This window comes from Camelus bactrianus, chromosome 25 (assembly GCF_048773025.1).
Source record: "Camelus bactrianus isolate YW-2024 breed Bactrian camel chromosome 25, ASM4877302v1, whole genome shotgun sequence".
NCBI lineage: Eukaryota > Metazoa > Chordata > Mammalia > Artiodactyla > Camelidae > Camelus > Camelus bactrianus.
The window spans coordinates 37,729,058-37,751,613 of NC_133563.1; the positions used below are offsets into that span (position 1 = coordinate 37,729,058).

General features: G+C 50.9%; 1 protein-coding gene across 4 annotated transcripts in view; it reads left to right on the forward strand.

The window, feature by feature from the left end:
- Positions 1-14,347, forward strand: part of GML (glycosylphosphatidylinositol anchored molecule like) — a 46,579-nt gene extending 32,232 nt beyond the window's left edge. The window contains exons 2-5 of one of the 4 annotated variants that reach the window (XM_074353207.1): positions 1,287-4,648; positions 9,295-9,379; positions 9,997-10,104; positions 13,892-14,347. In XM_074353207.1, coding sequence (XP_074209308.1) covers positions 4,304-4,648; positions 9,295-9,379; positions 9,997-10,104; positions 13,892-14,187 — 834 coding nt within the window. In that variant the 5' untranslated portion in view covers positions 1,287-4,303 and the 3' untranslated portion in view covers positions 14,188-14,347. Of the gene's footprint in view, positions 1-19; positions 4,665-9,294; positions 9,380-9,996; positions 10,105-13,891 lie in introns of those variants that run through there. The other 3 variants (XM_074353206.1, XM_074353209.1, XM_074353208.1) reach the window with 3 other exon arrangements.
- Positions 14,348-22,556: the final 8,209 nt, after the last annotated feature.

The following is a 22,556-nucleotide window of genomic DNA, read 5'->3' on the forward strand; positions in this document are numbered from 1 at the left end:
GTGGGTCGGGATGGGGCCAAATAGGGTCGGGGTGGGGGAAGGAGGCCTCCCTCCTCTCTCCCGTGAGGGAAAGCAGCAAGATGGAGAGGTGCCTTATCTTATCAAGGGATGAATGGGGACCTTGGATATTTTCATCTTTTCTACAAGGACCAGAGGAGGAAGCAGTGGGGAGGGCTTTGCCCCAATTTCCTGACGCCCTGTGTGTCTTGTCTGCTCTTCCCAGGCCTTGTGCTGGGTGCAGGGCGGGGAGGTCAGGAGCTAGCAAGCACCCCTCCTGGTGGGGGGGTTTCGGTGCCTTGGGGCCAGTCAGGGGAATCCAGACACCACTTGGGTGGCACTGGGGCAGCCAGGGCACCGATGTGGCTGAGGCCCTGTGTATCTGGCCTTGCTGGTCCAGCTAAGGGGCAGTGAACACCCAGGAGATGGGGTCATTGGTGGGGTGGCCTGTGAGCTGCTCCTCAGGTAGACAATGACAGGTCTCTGCCTGCCCGACTTGGGGCCTCTGTTCAGGGCCCCGTCTTCCTCTCTCCCCAGAACTTGTCCTCCCAGAGGAACCCATCAAGGCTGTGATGGGGGTGGGCATGGGCTCCCCATTCTCCCAGGGACCCTTTCCAGCAGGCACATAGCTGGAGCCAGCCCTCGGGCGGGGGGGTCCCCAGAGCGGTTTTTTTTTTTTTTTTCTGATTTTTTTAAGAATTGAAGTTTAATTGACTTACAACATGTTAATTTCTGGTGTACAGCATAATGATTCACTTATACATATATGTATTTCTTCCCATATTCTTTTCCTTACAGGTTACAAGCCACTGAATATAGTTCCCTGTGCTGCACAGGAGAACCTTGTTTATCTATTCTGTACACAGTAGTTAGTATCTGCCAATCCCAAACTCCCAATTTATCACTTCCTCCCTCCATTCCCCCCTGGTGACCACAAGTTTGTTTTTTATGTGTGTGCATCTCTTTCTGTTTTGTAAATAAGTTCGTTTCTGTCACTTTTTTAGATTCCTCCTGTAAGTGATATCACATGACACTTTATTTTTTCTGACTTACTTCACTTAGTATGATCGTCTGTAGATCCATGTTGCTAAAAATGGCATTATTTCATTCCTTTTCGTGGCTGAGTATATGTTCCATTGTATATAAATACACCACAGCTTCTTTAACCAGTCATCTGTCAGTGGACATTCAGGTGGCTTCCATGACTTGGCTATTGTGAAGAATATGACTGTCATTTCTAATATTACTTTGATTTAACTCATTCCCTGCTCCTCACCCTCCTCATTCAGTTGGGCCAGTGAGTCAGAACTGCCAAGGCCCCTCGGAAGGCTGAGATGTACAGTGGGCCTCAGCCCCAAGTGGTGTACGAGCTGCCCTTGGACCAGGATGCAGCCGGGAGTCACAGCCTGCCCTTGGTGTGCTGGTGCGTCAGTGTGGGCCACGCTGCCCAGGTCTCAGCGAACACACAAAAACTGCAGAACCTTTACAGCCATTTTAATTAACGTTCTTGTTTCTTACACTCCATTCGTAGATTTGAATTTTGTTGTTTTCATTCACTCACACGTGTATGTTTCCTGGGCTCACTATTCTTTTCTACATTGAAAACTCTCCTAGAGATAAATTCCACTTTTTCTAGTGGTCATTACTTAAACTTTCGGTGAAGAAGTTTCTGTGGGAAGAGACGTTGTCAGATCAGTGGTCTCAATGTATTTACTTTAGCCTCTGACTTCAAAGGTCATGGTCTGGAGTGAGTTTTTTTCACTAAAAGACAGTACTTCTAGTCTTTTGAAGATGCTAAATATGGCAGACAAGTTTGGCTGTGTATCAACTCATGCCAGGCACTTCCTATACCCACAGACTGCAGTGTGCGGGCTCCTGCAGCCCAGTTTATCCGGCAGAACCAGGGCAGAGGCCACGTGTGTCTTTGATGGTCCTGACCCTCTGTGTTCCTTCCCCTTTGCTACTTGGCCTGGAGACCGTGGACATGACATCTCCAACCACTGGAGGAGGAAGAGCTACTGGCGCATCAGAAATTTCCGTTTGAGACTTCATGTGAGAAATTTGCTACTTTTATGCAGGAGTCATGTTGGGGAACCTGGGGCCTCACAGTCTCACACAGACACCTCCTCCCGGAGCTCACCGGGGGCACCTACCCACTCGCGCGGCCTCGCCTGCCTCAGAAAGTGCTGACGGCTGCGCCCCAGGCACCTGCTTTCCTTGATTTTCCGTTTGTGCCAAAGAGCTTGCTAAAGACCCACATTCTACAGAAAAGCGCACAATCGCAGGGCGACAGCTTCACGGACCCTCCCGAAGCGCACGTAACCGCAGAGCAGCATCCTGCTCGAGAAGCAGGCCTGGGTGGAAAGCCCCGCATTCCTCCCTCCGTTCCTCGACTCAGGCACGAGACGCGCCACGGCCAGAGGCGAGGAGGAAGCGCCCGGCTTTCCGAGCCTCCACGTGACTCGGCCTGCTTTTGAATCAACGGAAAGGAAATCCACCTGCGCTGCTGGTTTTTGCGTCTGCCGCCTCTTCTCTGCGGGGCTCTGTGCGGTCCGGCCCTGCCCCTGGCGAGGCCGCGCGGCGCTCCCTCTCGCGGTTGCGTACTTTCCACCGATGGACACACCTCACTTCACTGCGGATGGACACGGGGCTGCTTCTGGGTTTTATCGAGCCCAGGGGGGTGCTGCAGCGAGTACTCTTGTCCTTGTCTTGGGGGTGGGGTGGGGGACGTGCGAGTCTCACGAGGTGTGTGCCAGGGCTGGCGACGCTGGGCAAGTGTTGCTCAGACCGTCTGTAGCAGGGGCTGGCAGACAAGAGCCTGTGGGACCAGCCCAGGCCACCAACGTGTCGGTGACGGAAGCTTTGCTGGATCATAGGGACGATCGTACGGTTACTCATCCTCTGTGTCTGGTTCCAGCCCCACAAAGAGAACGTTTTGTAGGAGTGACAGAGACTGGACAGCCTCTGAAGCTGAAGACATTTACTGTCTGGTCTTTTCAGAGGAACGATGGTGACCGTAGTCCAGGGCTACAATAAATTCTGTCTCCTTGCTTCAGGGTCCAGAATCCATGGAGACAGATGAGTTTATGACAACTATGCGACTGTTTTAGTTTTTGTTTTTGTTTTGCCCACAGTACCTAGAACCTAAGTTCTACCAAGGTATTTTCATCCTGTGCTATCAGGTACGTGTGGATTTAGATTGTGATGACTGTGGTATCTATTTTATTCCTTCACCTCTACAAAATGTGGTTCTTCACATAAGTAACGCTCTTGTGTTAATGTTTACTTAGCCTCAGTGTGTGTGTAAGAGTCCCTTGGGCAGCATTCAAATTGTAGACCCTTTTCTATATATTTTTTTCAATCTTGTCATGTCCTTATTTTAAAGCACGCCTCTAGTAAAGAGAACGTACTATCTTTTGTCTATCCCAAAAATCTTGGGTTCCTAACTGTAGCCATTTAAATAGTAATGCAAGTAATGATCTGGTTGTTTAAAAATTTCTTTTCCATTAAACGTTTTACTTTGAGATGTTTGTATATTCAAATATATGGGCACAAAACACAGAAAGATCCTGTGTGTGCTTTCCTCAGTCATTCCCACTGACACTATCTTGCAAAACTATAGTATCACAACTAACTAGGTTAGTGTCACTCCCCAAGCGAGGGGAGAGAATGGTGTTGGCCCCACAATCATCCCTCCTAAGGACGCATCAATCTCTTTCCCGCCCAGATCCCCAGACAGTGCGACCCTGCGATATGGATTTGGTGTCCGTTTCTGCAACTTTGTCATCCCTATAATGGTATACAAAACGAACAGTGTGTTATGTAACCTTGGTGGAGTGTCATTTGTCATTAAGAATGAGTCCCTAGGCATTCAGTCAACTCAGGACGTCCAGCAATACTTTTGCTTTTCCTGCTGAGCAGCTCACCTCCGTGAGAGAGTGCTGTGGTTTGCACACTACTGTAGGACATCTGGGTTTTTCTCCCGAGCATTTCAGATAAAGCTGCCGTAAACATCCATGGATGTGTTCTGTGTGGACACAGTTTCAGTGTCTCTGGGGAAATCACCCAGAAGTGGATTTGGGAATCTCATGGTAATTGCATAAGCAGTTTTTAAAGGAACTTGCACTCTGTTCTACACACCTGCTGCGCCATTTTTTCATGTAACCAGCAATGCGGGAACAACCTGGTTTCTTTGTATCCTGTCCAGCATTTGGCGTGGTCACTCTGAAGTCCTCTCCACTGCCCCAGTCCTGCCCAGGCTTTCTGGAACCTCCCCGAGGTTCTCTCTGGAGTTCCCCTTCTCCCCATGTTCTGCCCAGACCTTCTGGGACTGTCTTCCCCCTCCCCCACCCCTGTCCCGCCCAGACCTCTGGACTCTTCCCCCACCCCCTCTGTCCCCTCCCACCGTCCCCCCCAACCCCGTTTCCCGCCCAGACCTTCTGGAACCTCCCCTGCAGCAGGGCCCTTCAGGGAAGCGCCTCTGGGGAACGGGGCCGCCCCGAGACCAGGCCGAACCTTCCGGAAGCCGCGCGAAGCCTGTCGGGAGACGCCCGTCCGACCTGCCGCTGAGAGAACGGGGCCTGGAGCCCGCCCGGCCTCCCCTCGCCCACCTGCGGCTCCCCGCGCCACACCGGCTGTGCGGGCCCTCGAGGTCGTGTCCGCGGAAGGTCACAAAGCTCGGGGCGGGGAACTGGGTCGGGCAGGGGGACGGAGGAAGGTTCCAGAAAGCCTGGGCGGGAAACAGGGTGGGGGCGGGGATGGCGGGAGGGGACAGAGGGGGTGGGGGAAGGTTCCAGAAAGCCTGGGCGGGAACCGGGAATGCGGGGGTGGGGGCCGGTGGGGGATGGGGACGGAGGGGTGCAGGGGAAGCGTCCAGAGGATTGGGCAGGATAGGGGTTGGGGGACGGGGAAGGTTCCAGAAAGCCTGGGCGGGAAACAGGGTGGGGGCGGGGATGGCGGGAGGGGACAGAGGGGGTGGGGGAAGGTTCCAGAAAGCCTGGGCGGGACTCGGGCGTGCGGGGGTGGGGGCCGGTGGGGGTGGGGGCCGTGGGGCAGTGGGGCCGGGGCCGGGGCCGGAGGGGGGCGGGGGAAGCGTCCAGCTGTCTGGGCGGGGCGCAGGCGGGGGGGGGGCAGTCCTGCAGGCTCCTGCTAGCCCTCAGGTCAGTGCTTTTGGTCCTGGGGTTCAGCCGTGATGCCCTGGAGCACGGATCCGGGATCCCGCTGGTGCCAGACATCCAAAGCCCAAAGCGCCTCCATCTGCGGTACCACTCCGGGGTCCCCAAGCCCCCACCTGCCACGCGGCAGACTCCCCACCTTCCAGCTTCTGCTTTCTGTTCTCCGGGGCCCCTGTGTTTTGGTTGAGTTTGGTGTCGCTTTCCTGGTTTTTTAACGTGAGAAGGGCGATTCTTAAGTCTTCAGTCTTGGTGCACTTCTAATTATGCTTGTCAGCCCTCCTTTTCCTGCCAGGGCTTGAGGCTATTTTGCTCTGGTTTTGACTTGTAATATGTCTATTATCATGCTGCCCGAACTATTTTGTGTTTTCTACTGGGAATAATCGGGAGGGTGCGTGGGGGTGTTGATTATTTGAAATTGTGTTCTTAATTTCCGAACAGGTGAAGTGACTGATTCTCTTGCATAAGATGGCTGTAGTAGAAACAGTGCCCTGACTTGTGTTTCCAAAAATGCCTGATGGACATGAATTCTCCACACCCCTTTATCTCTTGAGAGACTCTTTATGTTGAAGTCTTCTCTGGCTGAGACTAACGGAGCTGTTTCCGCATCTCAGTCCCATTACCTCGGCTTTGGGCTCTGGATGTCGTATCTCTTATGTCTAAACCTGTTGCACGGTCAGTGTTTCTCGTAGTGAGATCTGCTGGTAAGAAGGCTTCCGAACCTTTTTTGCATCAAACCATATTCATTTTGTCTTCATTTTTAAGTATATTTTCCCTTAAGTAGAATAGAAGTCTTGGTGGCAGGTGTCTTCTTTCTACAGCATTTAGGCGTGATTGTCCTTGAGGCTTTCTGTTTCTCGTGGTTTGTGTTGAAGGACCAGCAGTCGGTGGGACTGTTGCTGCCTTAAGTTGTGCCTGGCTTTCCACTGGGAGGCGTTCCAGCTCTCACTGGTTAAACGTCGTTTCCCACGGTTCAGCTGCGGTGCGTCTGAGTTTGGTCTTCCTCATGTCTCTTCTGCTTGGGCCCCGCCGCCCTGAGCTCTGTGGGCTGTGGGCTGATGCCCCGCGCTCATCCTGGGAGCGGGCTGTGTCCTCCAGCGTCTCTTCAGAGATGTGCGTCTGTTTCTCCGTCCTCTCCTCCTAGGACTCTGGCTCGGCGGATGGCGGCTGTCGGACTCTCGTTTGTGGGTCTCGTTTCCCCAGTGCTGTTCACTCCCTTGTTTCTCTCTCTCTGGGAGTCAGTTTGGGTGTTTCCTGTGGGCCTGTCTTCACATTTTGCACTGTTGTATTTCACTGCGTCTGCTTGGCTGTGCATCCCTTCCAGTGAGTTTTTTGCTGTTAGATATTTTTTCTGTTTCAGAATGTCTGTTTGATTCTCTTGATGACGTAGGGGAGGAAAGCTTTTCCTGTACCTCTCTAGGTTCCTTTGGCTGGTCTAATCAAATTGATATGAGACAGATTAACAGAAGGAAACATTTAATTTTGAAGGTAAGGAGGCCCCATAGGTATAGGACCTAAAAAAGGGACTGAGTGAGACAGTTTATATACATTTTAGACAGAGAATCAATGATGTGTGAAGATTTGATAAAAACAAATGAATTTTTGCTGGGGGTAGCAAATTAATGAAGAAGTGACAAGGTTCCTTTTTGCACCTTGGTCAGCGCAAAATCCCCGTCTTTGATGATAAGGATGCCCTCCAACCCTTCCCACGTAGGGAGGATGCATTCCCCGGGGGACGTTCTTTCCTGCTTGCAGGGGAAGCAAGGAGGCTCAGAGTGTTCCTCCTATACTGGATGTTTCTCAAGCAACTTTAATTCCAAGTAATCAATACACTATCTTCACAAATTTGGGGGCTGTCTGCCCCGAGCCCCATCAATGTCGTTTCACTGTTGAAGATTTTCATGTTTTTAAAATCGTTTTTGTTACCACTTTCTCCTTATATTTTCATTATAATGAATTACAAGCACTTAGATGCTGACATCAGCCTCTGGGTGAACTGGGGTTGCCTTCTACCGCTGCTTTCTTGCATAGCAGTCCTCCAGTCCTGCCTCTTCTGCGTCTTGTGGTTTTTCACAGAGACTCTGGACTTGCATAGACCCTGGCCAGCACGTTGGTGGCTTTGTTACCACAGAGGATGCCTGCTCTCTCCTCTGGCAGGGAGGCTGTGGGAGGGCCCGGCCACTCCGTCGGCTCAGGACCCAAGCCGGGTGGGGTGTGGGTGGGGTGGGTGGCAGCGCTGAGCGGCCCCTGGCGACGTCTGGGCTGACTCTGCTGCGTTGTGACTGAGAGCCTCTCACATCTGTAACTCCTGCTCCTGTTGCCTGTGCACGTGGGAGTTTCTGTCTTCAGCCTGAGCTCCATGCAGCTCTTAGATCGGCAGCTTTCTGGGAGGTTGCATGGTTTGTGCTGAGGGCACGGGATTCTGTCTCTGGGCGATGGGAAGCCAGGAAGAGTTGACTCTGCCCAAGCCGATCTTAGACAGTGTGGTTCATTTTGCTCTGTGACACTTTCACTCTTGGATGAATCCTGTTCTGTGTGAGGATCTCAGTCCCCACTCTCCACTTTTCAGGGGCCCTGGCTTTATTTCCAGGACCTGTTCAGCTGTCAGACCCTGAATCTCTGAGCACAGGCCGTTCACAGACGGTGCCGGCAGTCATGTTGCTTCTGGACACTTTCCAGTCTGATTTCTGCCGCGTCCCACATCTGAGCCCTTGGGTATTTCCCATCTGTCTAAAGACCTCAGTGGGGCGTCCGTGAAGACATCTGACGGGTTGTGGTCAGCATCTTCTCTGGGTATTTGCAGCACAGAAATGTCCGGAGTGTCTGGTGTGGCGAGTGGGAGAAGAGGGCCTCACTACGTTGGCTCTGGGTCACTAGCTGCTCACGAGACCGGCCCGGGAGCAAGTGTGGCTGAGGGAAGGGACAGATGCAGGGAAGGCAGGCAGCACCGAGTGGGAAGGGGCTGCAGGGGACGAGGATCTGTGCCTGGAGAGGTTGGGGGTCCACACTGGGGGCGGGCTGGCTGGTCAAAGGAGCAGCCCCTCCAGGGCCCTGGCGCTGACCCACCTTCACCCCGATTCTCCGTACTCGGGAGCTTCCCAAGTGGGAAGGCCTGGGCTGCAGCTGGGTTGAGAGCTGCACTTAGGAAAGCAGGGGGCCGGGGGCAGGACCTCTGGGTGCCCACCTCAGGGGCATGGCTGCCTGCTGCACAGTCAGACCCCGTCGGGGGCCCCTCAGCTGGATCCGTGGGGGTTGCATGCCAAGGGCTGCCACCACCCGGGTGGGTCTCCTCGGGTTGACAGGCGGCAGCAGACGAGGAGCTCCCCTCAGAGAGGAGCCGCACAGAGCGCCGAGAGCATGTCACGCTCCCGGCAAGGGAGAAGGGGCGCCCCAGGGAGCGAGGCTGCCTGGGGCTGGGGGAGGCAGGTTCCCCAGAGGCCATAGGCATTGGCAGCGGTGAGGGTGCAGGTGGGTCCCCGCAAGTGATGTTTCAGGTGCAGGCACTGCCTGGTGCCTGGGGGCTGCCCCTCCAGCAAGTGCTAGTGTCCTGGCTCAGGCGTGAGGAGCCCCAGGCCCCCCTGCCCCCGGCAGTCATTTAGGGCTCTGTGATGCCCAGGCCCAGGGAGACAGGACTGCATGAGGTCCACACTTCCTAGCCACAGGGCAAGTTAGGCTTCTGGCATCTTCATTACTAGTTCCCCTCCTCTGGTCCCCAGCCCTACGTGTGTCATGGTCCTTGTACAGGCAGGAAATACCTCAAAGGACAATGTTCCAGCACTTTCCCCAGGTTGCTCTTGAGGTGGGGCGTCAACGAGTAGATAAGGAGAAACACTTGAGGGTGTGCGGCCCTGGGGTGTGGTCCGCGTGGAAACAGCCGCAGGACCTCGCTGCCCTGGCTGTGCTCTGCCAGATGGAGAGCAGGAAGGATGTCTTGGTCTGAGATGAAGGCTTGAGCTTGGCAAAGCCTTTGTGTGTGGCAAAGGCCTGCTGGCCAGGTCCTGCCCGGAGGAGCACTCAGCCCAGAGCGGGAGGTGGGGACCCACGTGCTGGTTGGAGCTGGGAGCCCAGAAGCCCCTACAAGGAGCCCTGCCCTCGCTGACTTGCACCCTGGATCTCCTCCCTCCAGGTTCAAGCTCCCACAGGGATGAAGCTCCTCTTTGCCTTCCTCCTCTTCATGGGGTGGCCACACGGTGACATTGATCCTGAAGCCTGTGAGTATCAGTCTTCTCTGCCTTAGAGGGGAGGAGGCTTCACTGAATTGGGGTCATGGTAAGGGTCTGAATGGAGTTTTCATCATCTTAGCCAGCTGAGATCTCCACTGCCATTGCAGCTGGTGACCACAGGGTGGACTAGAGAGTGTCCGTGAGCAAGGGGAGGGTCAGGATGGAGGAAGGCTTTCTCCAAGGACCTGTGGACCCAGGGACCGGAGAGGGTGGTGTCTCTAGCTGGGGCCCTTCCCCATCTGGAACAAGCAGGGGTGGCTGAGTGCAGGGAATTCGGGGCGGGTGGCCTCATAGATTCTCAGGCCTTCCTTGAAAAGGTGGGTCCAATCAATAGAGCGGAGGGTTCACACACCTGGCCACCTGCAGGCGTTCCTGAGAACCTGTGTCTGAGAACAAGAAAATGTCCTGGGTATACCAGGCTTCTGTGCAGGGAGGTAGCCCTGCCCTGACACACAGCCCAGCGAGGGCTGAGCAGGGCAGGCCTCAGGATGTCCTCTGATGCTGAGGGAAGGGGCCAGCTGCTGGAGGGGTGTGGTGGGTGGAAAGGTAGAGGAAAAAGGCACGTTGGACAGGAGCCTGACTGACACCGCTCTCTTTTTCTCTAGGGACCTATAATTTGAAATGCTATGATTGTTGGGTCACGAACACCTTCTATTGTTCAAATATTAGAGTCTGTCCTTATGAAATTAGGCGCTGTTTGACCATCTCATCTCGTAAGTACCAATTTGTCTTTCCTCCACCTGGTGAACTAGTCACTCCACCTGGGAAGTTTCAGGGGCAGGGCCAGTGTGTTCTTTCTCTGCACCCAGCCCATGGCCTTGGCCTGCTGTGTCTCCATCCCGAGACCATGTTCCCAGGAGTTGGCTCAGAAATGAACAAGAGGTAAATCCACAAAGCCAGAGTTGGTTTTTTGGAAAGATTCATGTTATTTGTAAAACAGAGTAAGAAATGAACAAAAATTAAATAAAATGAAATTTGCATAGCCAACATCAGAAATGGGAGGGGAGGCGTCAGTTGGTGCCCTCACAGGCCTTATAAAGAAAACGTGGCTGTTATGAATATACTCCCTGTGATAAATGCGACATTCCTGATGAAACGAACAAAAACTTGAAAAACGCTGTTAACCACCTCTTTCTGGCAATGAGAATGTAAGACTGAAGTGCCCTGAGTCCTTTCTAAAAACTCTGTGAGCCAGAGATTGCTTCCCTGGCAATACCTCGCTAGTATCATGGGAGGAGTCACCCCAAGCTTACACAACCCCTTCCGCAAAAGCAGGGAGGAGCCTCTCACCAGCATGCTCACGGTCACAGCGTACACCCGACACACACCCAACAAAGACACCGGGAGAGTGGGGAATCGCTGACGGTCGTCTCTTGTGCCTAGAGACGCAGAGACACCTGCCAGACTCCAGCCAGTAGAACCCGGGTCTGCATGAGCTGCAGGAGCTCTGACACGTGCCTTTCGGGGATGGGATCCTGAGTCAGGACAGGAACACTAGGGAAGATGAGCAACCTCTGAATGAAGCGTGGACTTGAGCTGAGAAGAATTTGTCAATATTCATTCATCATCTGGGATGAAGGCGCCCTCGCCACGTAAGCCATGGCAATGGCACACAGGAGGGGAGCAATCACAGAACTGCATGGTGCCTTACAGTTTGAAACCCACTAGTTTAGTTCATCGCATGAACAAAGGGAAAATGAAACATCGTGGAGTGATGACCAACAGGCTGAAAACTTTGTGATAAAACCCAACAGCATTTCCCAGTTAGGAAGAAACCTGTGAGGAAATGGAAGCAGAAGGGAAATTTTCTCTCATAGAATAGTGGTAGTTCAACGAGAATGTGAAAAGTTTTTTTCCTGAGTCACAGAGGGGTATGATGCCTGCTGTCACCACCTCTGCTCCCCATGGAACCAAGTTCATTGTTGGTTCACGTAGGCCAGAGCAAGAAATAACATACATGGTGATTGGAAAGACAGGAATTACACTGCTACTAGTCACTGAAAACCACAAGCTTTGGAAAAAACAAGTGAATTTACAAAGGGCCCTGGATAGAAGGTCAATATTCAAGAATCAATTTTAAAAGTCAGTTTTGTTTTTACAGGCCCCTACTGACAAATTGAAAATGAAATTTACTAAAAAGCATAGCTTGTTTACAAGCACCAAGATATCACTCACTACCTGGGAAGAAATCCAACTAGATTTGTGCAGAATTTCCACACTGAAACTGCAGAATCACTATTGAAGTGAAACCCTTAAACTGACAGAAGGACAAACCGAGCTTGTGGATCAAGACCCCCTACAGAGCCAAGATTAATCTACAAACTCAATAAAGTTGTAACCAGAATCTCAGCAGGGTGTGTGCCCGCGCGCGCTAAAAGCTGATTCCAGATGTTCAAACATCTGTGGAAGTGGAAAGGGTTAGGAATAACCAAAGCAGCCTAGTGGGAGAAGAAAGGCGCTGGGGACCCAGCGCTGTCAAGTACCGAGAGCACTTGCGCCGCTCCGTTCACTAGGACGGAGTGGTGCTGGGCTCGGGATCGAAGACAGACCAGTAGAGGAGGAGGGCGAACGCAGGAAGCAGAGTGTCCACGTAGAGGCTTTGTGACGAAGCTGACCCTGCCCTGGAGTGGGGAGGAGGCTTGTTGGCCTGCAGGGGACACCTAGAGGCACAGTGCGAGGTCTGCAGGAGACAGAACGAGGGCTGGGCTGGGGCTCTGTTTTTAGGGAGTCAAGGTTGGGGCCTAGGGTTTCATGGGCTCACACTTCATTAGTGATTTTACAGCGGAAGAGTGGAAATGAAATATAGACTGTATTTAATGCAGAAAGAACCTCTTCCGTCCAATCAGTAACTAAAATAGCTGATCACCCAGTAGAAATTTGAGCAAAAGGCATGAAGGCAGTTTGCCAGAAAATGAGTTCTGAACCGGTAACAAATAAAACAGAGATCTTTGGACGTGATTCTTTTTGGTGAAAATGCAATATAAACGCGTGATACGATGACTGCAGAAGGAATGACTGACTATTCAAAGCCCAGCACGTGGCGAGACGCTGACATGTGCGCGCTCCTTTGGAGCGTGAACAGGCACAAGCGGTCGGAAGGCTCATGAACGGCGTCCGCCCGTGAGCGCAGCAGAGGCCCAGCGTCGCCAGCCCTGGCACACACCTCGTGAGACTCGCACGTCCCCCACCCCACCCCCAAGACAAGGACAAGAGTACTCGCTGCAGCACCCCCCTGGGCTCGATAAAACCCAGAAGCAGCCCCGTGTCCATCCGCAGTGAAGTGAGGTGTGTCCATCGGTGGAAAGTACGCAACCGCGAGAGGGAGCGCCGCGCGGCCTCGCCAGGGGCAGGGCCGGACCGCACAGAGCCCCGCAGAGAAGAGGCGGCAGACGCAAAAACCAGCAGCGCAGGTGGATTTCCTTTCCGTTGATTCAAAAGCAGGCCGAGTCACGTGGAGGCTCGGAAAGCCGGGCGCTTCCTCCTCGCCTCTGGCCGTGGCGCGTCTCGTGCCTGAGTCGAGGAACGGAGGGAGGAATGCGGGGCTTTCCACCCAGGCCTGCTTCTCGAGCAGGATGCTGCTCTGCGGTTACGTGCGCTTCGGGAGGGTCCGTGAAGCTGTCGCCCTGCGATTGTGCGCTTTTCTGTAGAATGTGGGTCTTTAGCAAGCTCTTTGGCACAAACGGAAAATCAAGGAAAGCAGGTGCCTGGGGCGCAGCCGTCAGCACTTTCTGAGGCAGGTGAGGCCGCGCGAGTGGGTAGGTGCCCCCGGTGAGCTCCGGGAGGAGGTGTCTGTGTGAGGCCAGGGGCACAGAACTGGTGAGTGAGGCCGCGGCAGCTTAACTCAGGGACTCTCGAGCCAGGCCTCAGGTGGAGCCTGAACAGGGCTTTGGCTGGTCGAGGTCACTGGCCAGTCCTCCAGCGAAGGCGCTCACAGGCGTCCCAGTGGGACTGTACTTGGGACGGGGCACCAGGGCTGCACTGGGGAGCAGGTGGGTGTGATTGTGCGTCAGCCTCCGTGCTGGGCCGGGGGCGGGGAACGGCAGGCAGAGGGGTGCGGCGGGAGCCTGTTCTAGCAGGGTGAGGCCAGCTGCAGAAAGTCAGCTGGAGGCCAGATGGCAAGGGACCTCCGCTTGGAGGGCCTGTGTGCCCTTGGGACATCAGCAAAACATGTTTCCTGGGCTCCGTTCTGCTTCCGGATCCCTAGAATTCTTAGAGCAAATGGTGAACAGGACGATGCGTTTGTACAGCTCCGTGACCAGGCACCAGGAAGCTTCATAGGGAGGCCAGATACAGAGATGAGGTGGCAGTGTAGCGAGACAACATCTCCAGGAGAAGGTGTCATGGAGTCACCGAACCCTTAGTGGACTTGGATTGTCTTCTCAATCAAGAATTTCAGGCAGTGTAACAACACGTGAGGGATGGAGCTAGTTAAGATAAACGTGCTTTGATATTTGCAAGCAGAAAACGAGAAATCAATGATTGTCATCTTTACTTTTTTAGGTTACGATGAACGTGAATTATTCGTTTACAAGAACTGCACAAACAACTGCACATTTGTGCACCCCTCTCAGCAGCCTCCTGAAGCCCCCAGGAGAAAATACTTTCGTTCTAACTCTTTCTATTTTGTTCATTGCTGTAATAGTATGACCTGCAACGAGGGGGGTATTAGTAATCTTGAGAGGGACATCCTCCCCGAAATGACAGTTGAGGAGGAATTGGAAGGAACTGTGCGATTAGGGCAGTCAACCTTTTTCCTGAGCTTTGCCTCCATTGCGGTCAGCAATACACTGACATGAGAAGCTGCCTTTGGAGGGTCTTACCATCTCCCCATTCCCCAGAGCCAGTTGGCTGTCCTTTGCTCTTTTGTGAGCCAGAGACAGTGACCCACGGGGTCCCCAGTTGGCAAGTCACCCATTTAGGGCTTGTTTGGAGGGAGAAATAAAGAGCATGATGGTTTGGGTGTTGTGTACTCGGATTTCTTTGTGGTGTTAGCTCTGATCCATTGTTTTCCTTGTTAGGCACCACTCACACACGGACAAAAGTATATTGCCACTTGAGGGAACAGAGATTGAGTATTTTAGTCAAAAACGAAACAGCCCCAGGGCATAGTCTACATGCCCGCGGGAAGACTGGTCCAGGACCACTTTTCTAGTTTCCTTGCGTTCCCTGTGAATTTTAGAATCAGCCTGGCACTTTCTACGAAGGAGTCCGCTGGAGTCTTCATAGGGGTTGCAGCGAGTCTGGAGACCTGTATGAGGAGTGTCGCCACGGGAGCAAGACAGCATCTTCTGATTCGTGGGTGCAGGATGCTTTCCAACTCTGTAGCTCTTCTTTAATTTCTTTCCACGGTGCTTTGTCATTTTCTGAGTATAAATTTAGAACATCTTTTAATTCCTAGGTGTTACACTCTTTTTCATGCTCTTGCAAATGGAATGGATTTCTTAATTTTCAGATTTGGCATTACAAATGAAGAGAAATACGACTGATTTTGGATCATGTACTTGTATCTTGAGATATTGCTGGACGACTCCATTAGACACAGTACTTATAAATCAGTATGAAGCAGTAGACCATCTTGATGTCCTCTTGCACCAGTGACTCCACCAGGAAGTTTTCCAGCACCTAGGACAGAGGCAGGGTTCTGTCCAGGGCCCTGGGGCTGGGCGTCCTAGGGGCAGAAGCCTGGGATCTGCAAGCGGGCTGCCCGCCAGGGACCACCGAGGCCCACTCATGTGGTGCATCTCCACCTCTGCCAGGCGCCGCCCCAGGCACTGGCACACGCCAGAGCCAAAGGCCAGGTGCGGGAACCTGATGCCAGAGTCCTGGTGGTCCAGCCAGCGCTGGGGATGGTAGCGCTCGGGCCTGGCGAACACGGCGGCACTTAGACCCAGGGAGTAGAGTAGCACCTTCACCAAAGTCTGCAGTCAGGTGGGGAGGGGCTAGGGTCAGCCGTCCCTTGGGCCAAGGTCAAATGGGATGGGTATTTGAAAGTTATTAAGAGAGTGAGTCCTAAGAGTTCTCATTTCAAGAAAAGACAGTGTTTCTTTTTTTAAAAATCTGTATGAGACGATGGATGTTGACTAAACTTACGGTGGTGATCATGTCACTGTGTAAGTCAGGTCATGCGGTACATCTTAAACAAACATAGTGATGTATATCAAGTCTAGCTCAATAAAGCCAGAGGTGAGGAGACAAGAAAGCACTCAGAAAAAACGTTCTCAAAACAACACAACTGTGGAAATGCTGAGCGGTTTAGTAGCTGCAGGATTTGGTGATGGTGTGGCGGAGGAGAGTGCGGGTGCTGTTGAGGGGCAGCCTGAGGGAGGGAGACCTTCGTGGCGACAGACCGATCTGTGTGTTGACTGGGGTGCTGGTAACGGGAACCCCCGCGTGTGGTGCAGGACTACATAACGGCTCCTGCCAGTGCCCACATCCGGCTCTGACGCCGACTATAGTTGTGGGAGACGTAACCACTGGGGACAGGGTGGCGAGGGTGGCTGGGGCCTCTCCGCATTGTCTTTGCAACTTCCTGTGATTCTGTAATTACTCCAAAGTAAAACACTTTTTTTTTTAAAGTCAGAGTTATTTGTGTTTTTTTCTTCTAATAGTTTTTATTAGCTTTTGATGAGTAATTTATCTCATTCAGTTTTTCAGATTTTTTTGCATTAAAGTTGTTAGTAAAATCCTCTAAGTTTCAAACCTCTAGTGACACTGTCTCAGTTGGTTCAGGCTGCTGTGACAAAATGCCATAGACTCTTTTGTTAATCATGTCCCAACCCCCGCCGTCTGATTTTCCACCTGCTGGTTCTACTGATTATTCACAGGGAGAGGAGGCATGCTGTCCTTTTTAGTCTCGACCTCTGCTTTATTTATTGTCTGTTCATTTAACAGATTCATACAAATTTAGAATTTTAAGTCTTCCTACAACTAGTAATTATAATTTTATGACTTTGAAGTAAGGTTCTTCATTGCAATTAATGTTTTCTGCTTTGTACTCTTTTAAAAAACATCTTTATTGTGGTATGGTTCGTGTACAGTAAACTACACATATTTTAAATGTACAATTTGATGAATTTTGATAGACGTACACACCAATGAGACCACTACCACAATCAGGACAGCTGACATTTCCATCACTCCCTTAGAGGTGCAGTTTTTGAGTTTCCAATTTATCCCTTCCCACACCCTTTACCCCCCATTAACTATAAGTTTGTTCTCTATGCCTGTGAGTCTGTTTCTGTTTTGTAGATAAGTTCATTTGTGTCCTTTTTTAGATTCCACATATAAGTGATATCATATGGTATTTTTCTTTCTCCTTCTGGCTTACTTCACTTAGAATGATGATCTCCAGGTCCACCCTTGTTGCTGCAAATGGCATTATTTTATTCTTTTTTATGGCTGAGTAGTATTCCATTGTATAAATATACCACATCTTCTTTATTCAGTCATCTGTTGATGGACATTTGGGTTGTTTCCATGTCTTGGCTATTGTAAATAATGCTGCTAAGAACATTGGGGTGCATGTATCTTTTTTAATTATATTTTTCTCTGGGTATATGCCCAGGAGTGGGATTGATGGATCATACAGTAAGTCTATTTTTAGTTTTTTAAGGAAACTTCATAGTGTCCTCCATAGTGGCTGCACCAGTTTACATTCCCACCAGCAGTATAGGAGGGTTCTGTCTTCTCCACACCCTCCCCAGCATTTATAGTTTGTAGACTTTTTAATGATGGCCTTTCTGACTGGTGTGAGGTGAGATCTCATTGTGGTTTTGATTTGCATTTCTCTTAACAATTATGGATGTTGAGCATCTTTTCAGGTGTTTGTTGGCCATCTGTCTGTCTTCTTTGGAGAGATGTCTGTTAGGTCTTTTGCCCATTTTTTTATTGGGTTTGTTTTTTTGACGTTAAGGTGTATGAGCTATTTGTATATTTTGGAAATTATTTGTAAGTGAATACGCTTGTAGCTGAATGTCAGGTATTGCAAGAGCTCTGAGGGGTTTGTGAGGATGCAGAAGGGGCATCTTTCCAGGCTCGTAGAGGAAGTGGCTTCAGCCGGAAACAGTTGGGCACCCTGAGCCGATGCAGGGGGCTTAAAAGAAACTTACACAGGTCGCTGAAGCTCCAGCAGCCAACATGCACCGGAGCCCCAAGCACTAAGGGTCAAATACAGGGAGATCCCCAACCAGGTCGACCCATAACCTTCAGGAGGGGCACTGGCTCAGCAAAAGTGCAGCAGTAGGGTGGCAGTGAGAACCTCCCCGCTCCAACCTGCTGTCAGCTGTTTCCCTTGAGCTGAGCCCAGAGGGAGGCCAGAAGACAAGAATGCTTATCAAGGTGTCCAGATGCCAACTCCGGGGCTGGCAGCAGCATGGAGGGAGGAGATCGTGAGTCTGGAGCACCAGTAGGCACTGGGGACCCAGGTCTCATCATCTGCCACAGACATCCTGCCACGCTAGTGCTGCACACAAGATAGAAGGGAAAGAAGCAACGTGAACTTGGCGGGGGGGCTTCCCCAGCCCCCATCTCTGTAGCTGATCCAGGACATGGTTGATAACCAGAGTCCCTCTTCTCTTTCCATGTTCCCCTCACTGCCAGCCAGCACCTCAGCCTCATTCCTGCAGTTTCAGAGTCCTGAGTGGCCCTCTCATTATAGGGTTTCTCAATTTTCCATTGGCCTGGGCAGTCAGCCAGAGAGTGCTGGGAGGGAGGGACCCCAGTGACTCAGTCGTTCTTGCCTGGTTTGTGAAGCTGCGACTTTGAATCCCACAGTAATCAGGAAAATGACCCAGCTTGAACGGGGACCCGCTTCTCTGTCTTGAGGGGCCCCAAATTTGGGGGGCAAAGGATTGGTCTCAAGTCCCAGTTTCCTGGCACCATGACCAGGTTTCCTTGGCCTTCCTTTGTGCATTTTGAGCCTCAGTCTGGCCAAGGAGAGGGGAGGCTGGTGTGACAACTCAGCTTCTTTCCCCACATCACCTCACCTGTCTTTTCCCGAAGCAGTGATGATTCCTAAGCAAGAAACGAACTCCATTTTTAACCCTTGCTGTCAGAGTTCCTATGGGCATGATGGGGCAGGCTATGCCTGCCCTGCACCTGGCAGAACTGGGACTCACGGTGAGCGCAGCTGAGCTGCCCAGCGGCAGTGGCAGCCCACTCGCCCTGCACCCGCGACCCCCTGCCCGACGTGGAGCGCAGTGGACAGAGGGGCGGGCCCACGGACTGGAACGGCTGCCTGCAGGTTAGACCAGCACAAGGGCCAAACCTATTGTCCCTTCCAACGCTGGAAAACTTTGGATATAAATGGAGAAATAACAGCTGAGGGGAAAGGAATTAATGCAGTGAAGGAAATGCAGTGAGACACTCATGCCTGAGAGGGGTCTGCCCTGTAATGCCGTCTGTCAGCTCCAGGGGACCAGATGCCCGGGCAGTGCGGTGCGCCTTGCTCAGACCACCTGTGCCCTAGAAGCCTGGCCAGGTCGAGTGGGAGCCTGCGAACCCGGGCGACCGAGCCACGGGAGGCGTTTTCACACAGTATCGTGACGGGCTGGACTGACTGTTGGTCACTGAGCTGGACTCTGGTAATATGCCAGCTTCTTTCCGCATATTTTCAGGTTACACCTGAGAAAGGTGTCCCCTTCGACCAAACCCAAGCAGACTCCTCTGAGCTCCCTTCTCAGCTGGGCCTCCACGTCGGCCCCACTGCTGCCGTCAGCTTGCATCACCTCATTTTAGCAGAGGACCCTGGCACGGCAGTCTAGTGAGACTCTGCCCACCCTTGATACCTGATCAAGCTCCCCTCCCCCAACCCTCAATGTCCAAGCCTTTGGCCTGCCATCAGCAAGAACCCCCAGCCTTGATGTCTCTGCTCTGTAATCGTCCATCCACTAAGCCCTCGCTCTGCTTGTTGGATATAAATGTCCAGCTGTCTGCCCTGTGTCAGGAGCTGAGGTCGGTCTCTCCCCACTCTGGCAGTCGTCTTGGTCCCTGTTGCCATAGTCTTGAATGAAGTCCTCCCTACCAGCGAAACAACTGTCAGATGCTGCTGTTTTACCGGTCTGGGGCCGTGACTCGAAAGGCTCTGACTCATCGTTGGAGCCTGACCCCCGCGTGCACCTCGCTCCTGGCGTGGCTGGCGGCGGCCCCAGCAGTGCGCCCACATGCGCGGACAGCCGGCCCCCCGACGGCGCTCTGCGGAAGCACGTGGGGACGCGTTCTGGGGCCTCCGCGTTTTCCCTCCAAGCGGGCTTAGAGCCCCAAGTTTTTTGGAAAGGTCCTCTATTAGTTTTCTAGAGCCACTGTGACAAAACACCACACGCAGGCTGAGTGGCTTAAATAACAAAAACTTATTTTTCCCACAGTCCTGGAGGCTGGAAGTCCAGGATCAAAGTGTTGGCAGGGGCATTTTCCCCTGAGGCTCCTTCTTGACTGGTCGACGCCACAGTCCTGTTACCCCTTCACACGGCCCTCCCTCTGGGCACAAGCACCCCAGAGTCTCTCTTTCAGTTCTAATTCCCTCTTCTTAGGAAAGCATCAGTCCCATTAGACTAGGACCCATCCATGTGGCCTCATTCACCTTAGTTACATCTTTAAATATCCTCTCTCCAAAAAGTCACTGTATGAGGTACTGAAGGTGAGAGTTTCAACATATGAATCAGGGACACAATTTAGTCCATAGCAGGCACCACGGGTCCAGAACGTGGGGAGCCCTCACCGGGTCTAACTGGGGCGGGATTCGGCTTTTTGCTGTTTAGGGCACACTTCCTCCGCAGACCCCCTGTCGGGTGCCCTCCTTCTTGCTGCTGTGACTTTCACACATCTCTTCTCACGGGAAATTCTCAGCTTCCTCTGAGGACTTCCACAGGATGTGTGCTTAGCCACTGTGGTGCCAGTTCTGCCCACTTCCCTCCTGGTTGGGAAATCCTTCATTCGTAAAAATCCCTTTCTCTCACTCTCTCTTTCTTTTTCTTTCTTTCTTTCTTTCTTTCTTTCTTTCTTTCTTTCTTTCTTTCTTTCTTTCTTTCTTCCTTCCTTCCTTCCTTCCTTCCTTCCTTCCTTCCTTCCTTTCTTCCTTCCTTCCTTCCTCCCTTCCTTCCTTCCTCCCTTCCTTCCTTCTTTCTCTTTTTTTTTAATGGAGGTACTGGGGATCAAACCCAGAACTTTGTGCTTGCTAATCACATGCTCTACCATTGAGCTACACCCTTCCCCCCATTTTTCTTTTCTTTCTTTTTCTTTCTTTCTTTCTTTCTTTTTTTTTTTTTTTTTTTTTTTTTTTTTAATCTCTGATTTCACTAAGGATAGTTTGGAACTTCAATGGCTTCTTTGGGAAACTTGAGATCTCCCAAACTGGCTGATCTAAGCCTTTGCTCTGGCCATCACCTCCATTCCACCTTCCTTTTTACCACTTCCAATCTTCCCTCCAGGCTCCTTGACTCTTCAAGCCCCCAACTCCTCCATCTCTCTGGTCATCTGTTGGCTCCTTCCCTTCCCACTCTGGCCCTCAGCTCCCTATATTCACTCAGATTTTAGGCTGCCTGCCTCCACTGGGGGCTCTCCAGGGACCAGGGACCCTAAAAGCAGCCCCTTGAGGTTGAGGAGGCTAAATGGAAACAGACTGAGTGCTTTCTCCCTCAGATGCGCTTTGGGGACACACAGATGGCATCCCCTCAGCACCTCAATCAAAATTTAGTCCACAGTCCCCACAGGAACTGCACATCACAGCAAAAGGAAATTGTGAAAGTCCCTTCCCCGGCAATGGGGGGAAGCTCTAACCTTCACATGGAGCAGGTGGCCTCAAATTGCCTCACCCACCAGAAGCACAATTCAGATAAAAATAGAAAGTGGGGCAAAGTCAAGAACCAAGTCTTTTTATAAGCGAGTGCAGTCTGCATCACTGTTGATGCCTGACTCGCGGCTAAGTCTCCACTTGTGTCTTCCTGCACGCTTCTGTATGTGTATGTACTATGCGATCTACATTCGATATTTTCCCACCTCGAGGTGATATTATCAAACTAATTTATCAGTCCCATAAAGCTCATTCTATTCTAATGGACTTAGACATAAATAAGTACTTCCATAAATGAAATATTCCTAAATCTCTCACAAATACAGAAACTAACCCAAATACTGTTCAAGTTCATGTGATACGGGTAAATCTTTGGTAAATAACAACCAGTTTAATATTGTTGGTTTAATAAAAACAGCTCTGTCTTCTGAATTATCAGCATTAAGTATAACATGAGTATACATTTTTATTCTATTTGGATTTACTAGTGAAATAAGCTAATGTTATAGCTACTAGATGTTTAAGATTATAAAAATATAAATTTAGCCTAAGGACAAATGTACAGGTGACAATGCACTAAAATTGGACTGCATGAAAAACAAACAAAAAATCCATGCATTTTACATTAAATTTTTTCTGCTTTTGTGATTTTTTGTACTTGCCTAACATGCTATAAAAACAGCTAACAGAAAGATAACTTGAGATGACAGCTAGCTTAGTTCAACATCTTATGAAATTTTCTTGACTAATCCAATCATATTTGTATTAAGTTGATGTAAATGAAATAAAAGTTTTATGAATGGACTTTTCAACAGTTATGTTTGATAGTATGTCTTTAAAAGTTTCCAAAATCGTTTTGGCACTTTGTAATTTAAGATTTATGCTAAATTAAGTGATAGATAATCATTAAATATCCAGATCATTTCTAGGTAAGAAACTACTCAAACATGAATGACTAAGCATAAGTTTACTTTCTATACTTTGGCTCCTTATTTTTAAATATTACAGGAGATCTAAATATATTTTATTCTGTTAATAAGCATTTTTTTGCTTCACTGAAAAATTGTGCTATGAGGAAGCATAGACTGATAAAAACTGTGAGATGGTATATCCATAAAACGTGTGAGCCTGCTACAGAATGGCGGTGAAGACAGACCACTCACAGCTGACTACTCCCTGGCTTTTTCTGTAAAATAAAAATTACCAGGTTAAAAATTATGATCAGTATATATAAATGAAATGACCAGAAACAATAAAGCTAAAGGAAACAATTCTGTGTACAACATGCACACAGCCAGCAGGATGCACTGTGCTAAGGAAAAGCACACAGGAAAGTGAGAGAAGGCAAATGACCCGTCCTGCAGCGAAACGCCTGGTGGC